Source organism: Equus quagga, chromosome 13 (assembly GCF_021613505.1).
Source record: "Equus quagga isolate Etosha38 chromosome 13, UCLA_HA_Equagga_1.0, whole genome shotgun sequence".
NCBI lineage: Eukaryota > Metazoa > Chordata > Mammalia > Perissodactyla > Equidae > Equus > Equus quagga.
In genome coordinates this window covers 91744295-91757102 of record NC_060279.1, presented here as the reverse complement: position 1 = coordinate 91757102, position 12808 = coordinate 91744295, and the positions used below count along the sequence as shown (strand labels likewise).

Below are 12808 nucleotides of genomic sequence, written 5' to 3'. Positions count from 1 at the left end.
GCGAGGGAGCCTTTGACGCATCCCTCTTCTAAACGGCCTGCTGGTATTTTTGCCCGTGTTTCTGTTGTGCCTGCCTTCTTTTTCTCTGATTTGCATGAGCACCGTGTCCATTTCTCATCTCATATTCCCTACATTCAGGACTTTGCCGTGATCTTCTTCCATCCTCTGGTGTCTTTGTCTATGGTGATGTGTTAACAGAAATTCTTGATTTTGATATAATCCATTTCACCCGTTTTGCCTAATGGTCTGTGTTTTTGAAGCTTTGTTTAAGACGTACTTCTTCCTTACGCCGCATCCCCAACTCAAGGTCGTTCCGTGCATCCTGGTCTTCTCAACATCACGGCTTCTCTTGGGCACCGAGTTCTGCTAGAGCCCAGCTGTGTACGCGGTGTGAATTAGGGGCTCCACTCTCCTTCTCTCCATATATTCGCTCAGCTCTTCGTGAACCGTGATAACCCTCCTTTCACACATAAACCTCCTCTGACGGGTATCTGTTCGCATATTTAAAAGCACCTGCACCGCGGGTCCCCAACTGTGGACCCAGAGATTTTTCACATTTTTGAGGGAGACACAGCGACATCTGTCGGACGCCGCGTGAACTGCCAGCTCAGGGAGTCCTCGGGGTCCCCCCCAAAACCCGCGCGGGGGGGGGGGCCTCTCGGTGACGTCACATATCTTCGGGACGCTGCGGGGTCGCCGGTTGCAGGAATAAAAAGCAAGTCCCACGCGAAAATCAGTGCGTAACAGGAAATGAGGGTGGCGGTGTTCGATCTGACCCCAAGGATTGAGAAGTTGTGCAGTGCCCAACAGGCACACACGTCCTGTTAGTAAATAATAATGCTTATTTAAGAAGGAAATAAAAATATCGCTTTTTCTTATATATATATTTTTTCAAGTGGCTACTAACGTTGTTAGGACATAAATACTTATCAAGTTGTTAGGACCTGACTAGATAATAAATGAAATTGTCGAGTGTTTCTTTGGGGGCGCTGTGGAAGAATGATGCGAACATTGAGAGCCATGCACAAAGCCAGTTTGGGGCTGTGGGCCCAGGACGCAAAGATGGAGAGCTTGGGCTCTGAGGCCACAAGACCCAGGTTTGCGACCTCGCTTTGCCACTCCTGGGGCTTCATGCAACTTCTTTGCCTGTAAAATGGGAATAATAGTTACGGAGATTAATGACGAACGTTCGTGTGAAATTCTTAGACGATTCCTGGCATGTCGTCAGCAGGCAGTAAATGCGAGCTTGATGAAATCATGCCTTTAATTAACCAAAATGGAATTACTCTATATACATATTCCCACCAAGGGCTGTTTTCTTCACGTGACAATATCGCCACGACACTTTTTCCAGCCTCCATAAGGGACCTAGATTGTGCCAATAGCTTCACAGTTTGCCTGTTACTTCCCTTTTCCTCAGTCTGCGTCCTTCAGCTTCTTTTTAAAATAAGAACTTCCAAGGGGCGGGGCCTGTGGCGGAGTGGTTCAGTTCAGCTCTCCACTTCAGCTGCCCTGGGGTTCTCCAGTTCGGATCCTGGGCGTGAACCTAGCACCGCTCATCAAGCCATGCTGTGGCGGCGTCCCACATAGAAGATTGAGAATGAGCTACAACTAGGATACACAACTATGCACTGGGGCTTTGGGGAGAAAAAAAAAAAGAGGAAGATTGGCAACAGATGTTAGCTCAGGGCCAATCTTCCTCACCAAAAAAAAAAAAAAAAGAACTTCTGAGACCTTGAGGTCCCCGGGGCTCCCCTGAACTTTGATGCAGACCTACAAAGGCCACCTTTTCCTCTCCTTCTCACCCCAGACCCCCACCCTTTAGTTACTTCTTCCTCCTCTCAGGAAGGAGTTCCATGTCCTCGTCCTGGCATTCAAGGCCTCTGTGTCCGGCCCTGGCCATGGCCTCCTGCAGGGTAAATTACGTCTCTGCCATCTCCATGACCTTGGGCAGGTCCCCCATTGTCCCTGAGCCTGTATTTGCTCATCTGTATGACGGGGATGATAACAGCCCACACCACTGGGCTGCTGTGAGAATTACAGGTCAGCATCTGAGGCTTTGAAGAATCTGCCCAGAAACACACGGGCCCTGTCGGCGTCAGGGAGCGTGGGGAGGGCTGTGGGGCTGGAGGGCCCCTCTCCAAGCACTGCCCCACCCTCCTCAGGGGGATCAGTACCTGGCCACCACCGTCTCTCTGGGGGAACATAGCAAAGAACAGAGCAAAGAGCTGTGAAGCCACAGAGGCTGGGGCTGGAACCTTATCTGCTGCTTAGATGCTGTGTGACTTGGGAAAATTAAACAACCTCTCTGAGCCTCGCTTTCCTCGTCCGTCTTCATTGGGTCTCATCTAGCTGTTGACGTAGAGGGCAGGTGGGTGGGGCACTTAGCACGGGCCTGGCACGCAATAGGGCTGAAATGAGCAGTTGTCGATATTATAATTGTCGCTGTGCCTTAGCGCTGAGGGAAATATTTGCTGGGCCCGAGCGCCCACTGCTGGACACAAGCAGCTACAGCTCAGGGAAAAGGAACGTGCAATTCAAGTTGAAACAGAATTAATTCATTCCTTCGTTCAACAAACTTCGTTGAGCCCCTTCTCCGTGCTGGGTGGTGCTGGGGACCCATCGATGACATGACAGCCCTGGACCTGCCCTCCTGGGGCTCACAGTTCAGTGGGGGAGACAGAAGGGGCAGCCCAGAGGGGACACCTGACCCAGCCAGGGCACTTAAGCTGGACTGAGACGCAGAGGAGGACAGACCCGACTTTTCCGGACCTCCTGGGCCACGGTGAGGAGCTGGGCTTTGTTCCGAGGGCACTGGGGAGCCATGGCAGGTTCTAAGCAGGGGAGGGGTGAGTGGGGTCAGATTTGTTGAGGGTTGATGGGAAGGGGCGAGACTGGGGAGGGAGGTAGATGGTCCAGGCTCCCCAAAGCCCACAGCAAGTCCTGCCCCTTGGGACAGGCCCGGATCCACCAAGGGTGACCAGAAAAGACCATTTGGCACCAACCTGGGAAAGGAGAATGGGCGTATGTGTGGCAAAGATCGGGGGTGGGGGAGGGCAGAGGATGGGTCTGTGGGGGGGGGGGTGATGGTGTGGGTGTGTGTGAGTCAGTGTGAGTGTGACTGTGACACGGGCTGACACGAGCTTCCGCCACACCTTGAAATGACCAAAACTCCCCGTGACTCTGCGTGAATCGCCCCCGGGCATTTGCACATTCTGAGCAGGCTCCCGCAGTCTGGATGTCACTGTCAGTGTCATCCCCACATATTGGGGTCTCCCAGATACCAGGTCACTAACTTCTCCTGTGGCCAGAAAACAAACATAAAAACAAACCCAATGTGAAGAATGGAAATCACAAGGCGAAAGAGTGGGTGGGCGATCATCTCGGGCTAAAACTAGTCTTTTCCACAACATCCAAATAGGTTTATGTAAATCCTGCTTCCTACCCTAGCTCCCCACACCCCTTGTCACGTTCCCACCAACTAGAGGAAGCCAGGCCCGGCGCCTTTCCGGGGCTGACCCTTGGGGAACAGGACCCAGGCAGGTTTTCACCCCCATTTCCCAGATGAGGAAACTGAGGCTCAGAGAGGTGGGGAAGAAGAGCTGGAACCCGGGTCCGTCCGACTCCTGGCTCCTCCCATCACCGTCCCCCAGTCCCCAGGGAGAGTGGGCAGACCCGATCCCCGAGGCTGAGGCCCCCTTCGCCACCCCCCACATTACCACGAGGCTGACCCTGTCCCTGCCCCTCGACTCTCCCAGGCAAGGAGAGGGGCGCCCTCAGACTCCCGGGTGTGTGACCAGCTCTTAGAACAGCTGGAGGGAGGAATGAGGGGTCCCGGGACACGAAACGACCCCCTCCCCGCCGCCCCCCGCCGGGCAAGCCCGGGCACGTGGCATCCCCCGCGCTCCCCGGCAGAGGGCGCCCCAGGACGGCCGAGCCCCGCGCGCGAGACCGCGCCCACCTGCGTCCGCGCCGATCGATGGGGCTCCGAAGCCGGGAGGGAGGGATCGACACCCCTTACAAAAACGACAGCACCGAATTTTTCTAGAGCGCTTACTATATTCCAAGCCCTGTTGGAAGCTCAGGTGGTTGTTGTTTTTTTTTAAAGATTTTATTTTGTTTTAGTTAAAATGCACATAACAAAAAATTGACCCTCTTAGCCATTTGGGAGCGTACAGCTCGGTGGTGTTACATACAGGCCCGCTGATGCGCAGCCGTCACCAGCGTCCGTCCCCATAACTCTCTCCATCTCGTGAATCGGCAACTACCCCTATTGATAACTCCCCACTCGCCCCTGCCCCCAGCCGCGGGCAACCACGGATACACTTTCTGTCTTTATCCTTTTAACTATTCTAAGTACATCATATAAGCGGAATCAGCATTTATCTTTTTGTGACTGGCTTCTTTCACTTAGCATAACATGTTGCAGAATTGACCTTCTTTCACCGTGCGTGCAGAACACTCTTTGCTTTTCCGGTTCATGGGTGGATGGACGCTTGGGTTGCTTCCCCGTTTTAGGTATTACGCTCAGATGGTTCTAAGGCAAGCTTAGGCCTCTTATTGCTCCCATTTTACAGGTGAGACTCAGAGACGGTAGATGACTTGCCCAGGGTCACACAGCGCTGGAATCTGAACTCAGCCAGTCTGGCTTTGCTCAAATCGCCTCCGTGTGTCTCCAGAGTCTGTGACTGGACACCCCTTCCTCCTTAGGGTCCCCCAAAGTCCGGGGACAGGAGGAGAGGGTGCAGGAAAGCCGCCCAGGGTGAGCCAGGGCAGGTCAGGAGAAGCCTCTCTGGGGGCAGGGGACAGTGCCCCGCCCTGCTACTCACAGGGGTCCCTCCAGACGCGCCTCTCAGTCACGATCAGGTGGGGGCCGGTCTGGAAGGGACCACCCACTGACTAACCATCTCTATCAGACTTGTTGAGGGCGACACGGGCTGGGGTCCGGCTCCCCCGGCTCCCCCGGCTCCCCCGGTGCCCGTCACAGCCTCTCCCATTTTCCTGACGGCGCGCACAGAACAGGATCCCCATTTTCAGGTGCATAGACGGAGACCCACCCAAAGGTTAGTAACCAGCCCAAGGTCACAAGGAGGATGGGGGGACGGGGGAGTGAGCCCCACCCCCACCGCCCTGTCTGCCGGTCTCCCCGCTCCGCCCTATAGGATGGGGGGACGAGGGTGTCCCCATCCATCTCCCGGAAGCCCAGGCAGGCTCTGTCGCCTCCACGTCTGCGTTCTGTCGTTTTTATCTTTGGTGATGGTGAGGGGCGGCCGGGCCGGTTCAGAGAAACGCTGATTCGGACTTAAAACCCCGGTTTCCTGCAGCGATGGCCTTGAAAATCCTGTGGAGTCTGACACCACAACCCCAGGGGCAGCCAAGGGGCTGAGTCTGGGGACAGGGCGCTGCAGGCACCATTTAAAGCCTCCTTGCCTTACAGAGAGTGGACATTCTCGCTGCCATCTCCGGGTCACCAAAGTGTCCACCCCACCTCTGAGCCCTCAGCGGATGCTCCCGCTGCGGTCGGGATGGAGGAGATGGTCGTGTCCACCCTGGACCGGGACAGGCTCGCGGTCCCTTCCGGGCCAGCTGCGGCCAGAGGGCACACTGTGTGAATTGTCTCCAAAATGCCCCCTATGGATCCTCCCCTCGCTGTGGGCGTCTGTGCTGCTCCCATCAAGAGGTGGTCTGTTTTCCCTCCGCTTGAATCCATGACTTGGTTTGATTTAATTTGACCAAGAGGTCAAGTCCCAGCCAATCGCTCCCCTCCCCAAACCCTTTAAAGTTTTCCTCTGTCCCCACAGGTCAAAGCCAGAGTCCTAATAATGGTCCAGACCTGCTCTGTCCAATAGGGTCACCACTGGCCACAAGTGGCAGTTTAAATTCAGATGTTGTTAAGATTAAATAAGATTGAACCTCCTTTCCTTGGTCGTACCAGCCGCATTACAGGTGCTCAAGAGCCACAAGTGGCCAGTGGCTGCCCTACCGTCCACTGTGAGTATGGGACGTTTCCATCATCACAGGAATGTCCTCTTGGACAGCACTGGTCTGCTCACTCTGTCCCCATGTTCCCCCTGCCTCATTGCCCACCACTCCCATGTGCTCCAGCCACCAGGTCTCCTTGCTGTTCAGGGAACACATGGAGCATATTTCTGTCTCAGGGCCTTTGCACTTGCTGTTGCCACTGCCCAGAGGGCCCTTCCCCAGGACATTTGCATGAGTCTGTCCTTGGCTTCATGTAGGGCTTTCTTCAAATGTCACATTCCCAGGGAGGGCTCCCTTGACCCCCCCATTAATCATGTCACCCTTCCCGCAGTCCCCACTCTATTCTCAGCGCTCTGATCGCCACCTGGCGTGACTTGCTTCTGCTTCTGAGCAGCGCACCGACGGTACGTGTCAGGGGGCTTGACCGAGGGAACTGGTGACGCCGGGGTGGCAAGCAAAGGGCAGAGAGGGGAGGGTGGGGCCCCAAAGACGCTGAACGCAGCCGCTGCTCCCCAGGAGGTGCCGCTGCCCGAGCCCCGCCCGCTGCGCCGCGAGGTTCCCGGATGGCGACCGGCCTGAGGGGGACCTAGGAGCCACCTGCAGACGGCGCCCCCGCGCGGTTCCAGCTCCCACGGCCCCCGCGGGCCGGCGGCAGCGGGGGAGGCATGGGGCTGCGGCCGGGGCGGAGGGTCCCACCCGGGGCTGGGGGCGCAGGGCCTGGAGTGTGGGCCGTCCTGTCCCCGCCGCGGCCCCGCGCCAGCGCAGTGTCTACACACGCTGGCTGCCCAGTGTCTAGTTGTTGAATGACTGGCGGACGGAATGAACCGCGCGTGGGGGCGAAGCAGACCCAGACGCGCCGCGCAGGAAGGTGCCAGAACGCTCGCCCTGGTGGGAGCGCGCCGTGGGGGGCTGGGGGAGCGTCTGCGGTCCGAGCCGCGTGGAAAGGGGCGCGCGGAGCCCACGGGGCCCTTGGCGGCGGGCTGGTCCCCGCGGGGGCCCCGGAGCCCCGTCCGGGGAAGAGGCCGAGGGAGGCGGCGGCGGAGGAGGGGGCCGGGCCGGGGCGAGGAGGGGCCGCGGAGGGAGCGGGACAGACGTGTGCAGACCCCGGGGCGCCATCCGGGGGACGGACGGAAGCTTCCAGAAAAGCGCAGGACACGCGCCTTCTCCGTGATGCTGCGGGGAATCCGGCGGGGCGGCCAGGAGGCCAGGGCTGGGGAGGGTGTGTCATCACCTCCCGTTTAAGGTCGTTCGGGGAAGCCCCACTGAGAAGTGACATTTGTGCAAAGACTGAAGGAGGCGAGGAGGCGAGGCTGGCGGATGCCCCAGGGAAGCGCGTTGCGGGAGGCGGGAACAGCCGGTGCGAACTCCAGGAGGCAGGGGAGTGGTTGCAGGGGCTTAGTCACGTGTCTTCACGTCCCCTCCAGGTGCTGTGTTTGTGCCTCCGTGGGGGGGGGGGGGGGGGGGGTCTGCAGAGTGAATAGATGTGTGCGTGCGTCCTTATTTCCTTCTTTGGATAGAATAGGTTTGGGGGAATTAGGATGAAGCCACGTTTTTGCTCCCATTTCCCAGATGAGGAGACTGAGGCTCAGAGAGGCAGGGACGGGGGCTCGAACCCGGATTTGTCCCACTCCAGGGCTCCCTCGGTAACCGCTTAACAGCATTACGTTTCCAAAACGTGAGGCCGGGGTGCCCCAGCTCCAAAACCCAGCCATCCCCTCCCAACCTCGCCCCCCCATCCCAGGCTGAACCTGCCCCGGCCCCTCGGCCCGCTCAAGCGGGGACAGGGTGTCCCGAGACTCCTGAGAGCGTGGTGAGCTCCTAGTATTCGTGGAGGGGGAGGGCAGGGGCTCCGGGGGCGGCACACGACGCCCCTCCCCAGCGCCCACCCCGGGGAGTGGAGCCGCGGGGCCCACCAGGGGGCGCTCCGGGGCTGCGGGTGCGGGGTGCTCCGGGCACGTGCCCTGCGCCCCCGCGCCGCCTCGACTCGGCTCGCCAGGCTGCGGAGAGCGGGCCTTCCTGCAAGGCTGCGTCCTTCACGGGAGGCCCCGGGGTCAGCGGCGTGGGCATCGGCTTACGAACTTCCAGGAATGCGCATTCCTGGGCCCACCCCAGACCTGCAGCATCACTTGGGGGTGGGGCCCAGAAATCTGTTTTAAAAGGCCCTCCGGGTGTTTCTGATGCACGACCAGCTGGAGAACCCCAGCTCTGGGGTCTGATTCTCCCCCTGACCCCGCGGGTAGCGGTTCTCTGCCCCGGGTGCACACTGGAATCGTCTGGAAAGCTTTAGGAACTACGGGTGCCCGAGCCGTACCCTGTACTGTTCCATGGGAATCTCCGGGAGGGCAGGCTGGGCCGGGGTAGGTCATCCACACGGCAGCCAGGACTGGGAACAGCTGCCCTGAGGGACCCAATCAGGGCTGGAGAGTCCGGTAAAGAATTGGCCGCCACTGATACAGAACAGGAATGAGACAAGATGACGTCTGTTGGCGCCGATTTGAGCACTAACACATTACGTCTTCATCAGTCCTCTCAGCAATCCTGGGAGGAAAGCTCTCTTATGAGCCCCCTTTCAGATGAGTACATGGAGGCACAGAGGGGTTAAGTAAGCAGCCCGAGGTCACACAGCTTGTAAGGGGCGGTGCCGGGAGAGAACCAGGCTGTCTGACTCCAAATTCCTCCTCACCCGTTGTCTGCAGCACCCCCTCCCCCAACGGTTTCCTTTTTTCCTGGTCACACCATCATGGGGTCTGGGATGGGGGACTTGGAAAGTCCCCTTCTGTCACAGGGTGGCACCTCCATGTATGTATTCCATTGTCTTTGGTGACAGGGGCGGCTGGGCCAGTTTAGAGAAAGGCTGGTTTGGAGACAAAACGCCAGTTTTCTGTGGCTTCTTCCCTGAAAATCCTGGCTCGTTTGAAACCACTGCCCCGGAGGCACCCAGGGGGCATTTGGAGACCGGGACTTGCAGGCACCATCTGAAACCCCCCCAGGGTTGAAAATAATATTGAAAGTCCAGGTACCCGTCTCCGCTTCCCAAGGGACCTCCCCCTTCCTGGGCCTCGCTGGATGCTCCCGCCGGGAAAGCTGGGGAAGGGGGGGGGGGGGGGGGGGGGGGGACAAACTGAGAATCAGCTGGGGGACAGATTTGCCCAAAGTCTTGAGTCTCTCCCACCATCTCTGCTCCCGTCCTCTCACCTTCCAGCAACGCAAACTGGCCGGGTCCCCACGGTGAAGCCACTATCTTCCCAGATGGGCAGCCACCATGGACAGCCTCCACTGCCACTGCCAGCCTGGCATCCAGAGAGCTCTCTGGCCGCTCCAGAGATGCGCCCCCCCAACCCCCCTCCAGCCTGGCGATTCCCCCGCTCCCTGCAAAGTTCACCCGTCCAGATGAGGTCCACACCAGTCTTCCTTCCAAACCCCACTGGGGGCTCTTTCTTGCTGGGCTACGAGCTGTGAACTTCCCCAAGTGCAAAGGGGCTCTTGGCATTGCACAGCACCGGCAAGGACCACCTCCAGGGCAGTGGCAGAAAAAGGAATTTAATTCTTTAGTTCCAAGGGAAAAAAAACTAAGACACTCCGGCCAGGACTGCGGCCACAGCCAGGAGGACAGAGCTGGCCTTCAGACCTCCCTTCTCCATGAATTTCCTTTTCTCCTGCCTTCCTCGAGGCTGGGGTGTGGCTGTTTGCAGTTTTTCACAGGTGGGGGTATGGTGGGGGGGGCCACCATACAATACAGAGATCTCCCCCCGCTCCCACGGGGCCGTAGCAACCCGCTCTCTCCCCGATGACAAGCTCCAGTCACAGGACACTACCCACATCCACACCACAACCCCCGTTTGGGGACTGTTCCTATTGCAATGATTTTCCAACGTGTCCAGTGGCCAAGCGGCCCCGGAAGATGTTTGTGGGGCTTGATCCAAATAGATTCCTGGGCCGCACAGCGAGCTCTAGAAATCACAGCTCTGGCACGAAGGGCCCCAGAATCTGCATTTTGGACACGTTTCCTGGCTGATTCTTCTGTACCTCGTAACCAAGGTCAGGGGAGATGTGTCAACTGCAGACCCCCGACTCTCCGAGCCGGCAGAACCCGGGGGCCTGGGGATGACAGGCAAAGTGTCACCATCACAGAGGGCGGGAGTGTAGAGGACACCAGGGTGCGACCAGAGCGCCCCGGAGCATTCTTCAGTTGCCAAGTGCCAAGCTAAGAAATGAGTTTGGAAATGTTTTTATTTGCAAATTGGCTTGCACCAAGTTCAAGGCGCCTTTCTCCCCGCCCCGCCCCCCTTCGCAAGCTGAGCACCTAGGGTTGCACTTGAGGAAGTTAACAACATGGGTGATGCCACCCCACTGTATGGGGCCTTTCTTTACGTTCCTTGGGTTCCTACAAGAGTCTGTATTTAAAAAATCAACGCATGAAAGTGAAAACCTTAACAAGAAAACAAAGAGGGGGGTTGGGTGGAGATGTGAGGGCGCTGTCTGCCGCCGCCCCCACCTCCATCTTCAAGTGCGGAGGCAGACAGGGCCTCCCCGTCCAAGGAGGAGAGAGCGAGGGACGCGCCCTGAGTGGCCGACAACGTGGCAGGTGGCGGGGTGTTCCGCGGCCCCCCGCCCCCACCTCACAGCTGGTCCTCTTGCTCTCCCTGCCCCGCTTCTGCCCTGGCCTCGGCCCTCAGCACCCTGAGGTGCCTGGCCTCGCCTGCCCTGGGGACTCTCTTGGGCAGGGCTGGCAACCGCGGAGTGTGCCAGAGGGCTCTCCGGCGCTTTCGGAACCACGAAAAGCGTCCAGGGGTCTGGAACCTCACCGTCTTCACCTGTTTCCGGGTCCTAGTTCCTGGGGTTGTCCCTGTGGACCCCCGGGCAGCTGAGGCCTCAGCTTCCTGGACAGCCGGGGCCTCTGCCTCATCACCTGCAGCCTCTGCTCCCTGGACAGCTGGGGCCCCTGCCCTCTGATTATCCACAACCTCTGCTCCCTGGATAGCTGGAGCCCCTGCCCTCTGATTATCCACAACCTCTGACCTCTGGACAGCTGGGGCCCCTGCCCCCTGATTATCCACAACCTCTGACCTCTGGACAGCTGGGGCCTCTGCCCCCTGATTATCCATAGCCTCTGCGCCCTGGAGAGCCCTGGCCTCTGCCCTCTGGTTAGCTGCAGCCTCCTTCCTCTGATCATCTGCAGCCTCCACCCTCTGATCATCTGTAGCCTCCTCTCTCTGATTAGCTGCAGCTTCCACCCTCTGATCATCTGCAGCCTGCACCACCTGATCATCCTCAGCCCGTGCCCTCTGATTATCGGCAGCCCCTACCCTCTGATCATCAGCAGCCTGTGCCCTCTGATTATCTGCAGCCTCTGCCCTCTGATCATCGGCAGCCCGTGCCCTCTGATTATCTGCGGCCTCCGCCCTCTGATCATCTGCAGCCCGTGCCCTCTGATTATCTGCGGCCTCCGCCCTCTGATCATCGGCAGCCTCTGCCGCCTGAGCTGTGGACGCTGCTTCCTCCCTCCTGCGCCGCCGGAAGGAGGCCCAGTTGATCTTGGGCCTCCAGCGTCTTGGGGGGGTCTCAGGCACCCGTGGGTCTCCTGCATCCCCCACAGGATGGGCGCCGCCTGGCACCGAGGCCCCCTCCCTCTCCACGCGGGGTGAGGCCTGCTGGGCCTCGCTCAATCCGGGGCTGGACCTCGGCGCCCAGCCCCTCACCCTGCGCTTCAGCTTCCCCCAGGACACCTGGCTGACATACTCCCGCCACCTGTCCGCCTTGGACAGCTGGGGCCCGGGGCTGTCGTCAAACATGGGCACGGGCAGGGTGACTCGGCGCCGCGGGGGTGGGGCGCTGGGTTTCTCCCCGCGCCGGAGGAAGGCCTCCACCAGCTCCTGGTCGTCCTCGCTCTCCAGGTCGCTCCCGAGGAATTTGCTGCCCAGGTAACTGACCGGCATTCTGCGCACCCTTCTGCGGCGCCTGGGGCCTTTGGGGCCCTTGTCACCCTTGTCTCTGGAGGTCTCGAAGTCGCTAAACTCGCTGTCGCTGGCGTTACTGCTGTCGTAGGTGCCCACGACAAGCCGGGGAGGAGGGGTCACCATCTGCTGGACTCTCCTCCTCACTCGGGGCTCCTTGGGTTTTTTGGGGGGCTGGGGTGGGTGCGGGGTGTTCTTCTCAATGATGCGGGCCACGTCCTCCAGGGTGCGGCCTTCTTCCTCCAGAAACTGGGTCAGCCGCTCCCGAAATTCCGCCTCCTTGGTGGCGGGCTTGGAGATGACCCTCCAGACGCCCCCGGCCAGCCGGACCTCCCGGGGGATGAGCAGGTAGTCCACATCCTCCCCAATCTGCAGCATCCCCACCGTGGAATCCTCCTCCCTGCGGAACACCTTGCCGATCTTCTTAAAGGTTCCCACGGGCTTCAAGGCCTCCACGAGGACGTCCAGATCCACGTCTTTGCAGACATCCGGGACGCTCCAGAGGATCAGGCAGTCGGGGGAGGGGAGGAAGCCCCAGGGGAACCAGCCCCCCACGTGGCTTTTCTCGAGGGTCTTTAAGATCTCCAGGGTGAAATCTGGAGTGGGGGCCACAAGCCCAAACTACACGAAGCCGCTGGTCTTGGGGGGACGGGGTGGGGTCCCGGCGGCGCTGCCCGGAGCGTCTCGCACCCCCCCAGCCAGGGATGAACGAACACTTCCCAATTTCTCTGCCTGCCACCAGTCCGGTCTGGACCAAGTGCGGATCCCCTCCAAGACGGGTGGGAATCAATTCCCAGGATGCTTACGTGAGCCAAGGCGAGGCCAGTCCTGGGGCTCCCAGCCCACCGTCAGCCAGCGGCCAACGAGGTGGG

General features: G+C 59.5%; 1 protein-coding gene across 1 annotated transcript; it reads right to left on the bottom strand.

Annotated features, from left to right (window-relative positions):
• Positions 1-10194: 10194 nt before the first annotated feature.
• Positions 10195-12320, bottom strand: CCDC8 (coiled-coil domain containing 8). Its single transcript, XM_046680482.1, has one exon. The coding sequence runs from the start codon at positions 12312-12314 to the stop codon at positions 10602-10604; it is 1713 nt and encodes a 570-aa protein (XP_046536438.1). The 5' UTR covers positions 12315-12320; the 3' UTR covers positions 10195-10601.
• Between the last annotated feature and the right edge of the window lie 488 nt (positions 12321-12808).

Bases quoted from the DNA above. Each gene is read 5' to 3' on its own strand.
- CCDC8 (XM_046680482.1), bottom strand. From the start codon at position 12,314: ATGCTGCAGATTGGGGAGGATGTGGACTACCTGCTCATCCCCCGGGAG.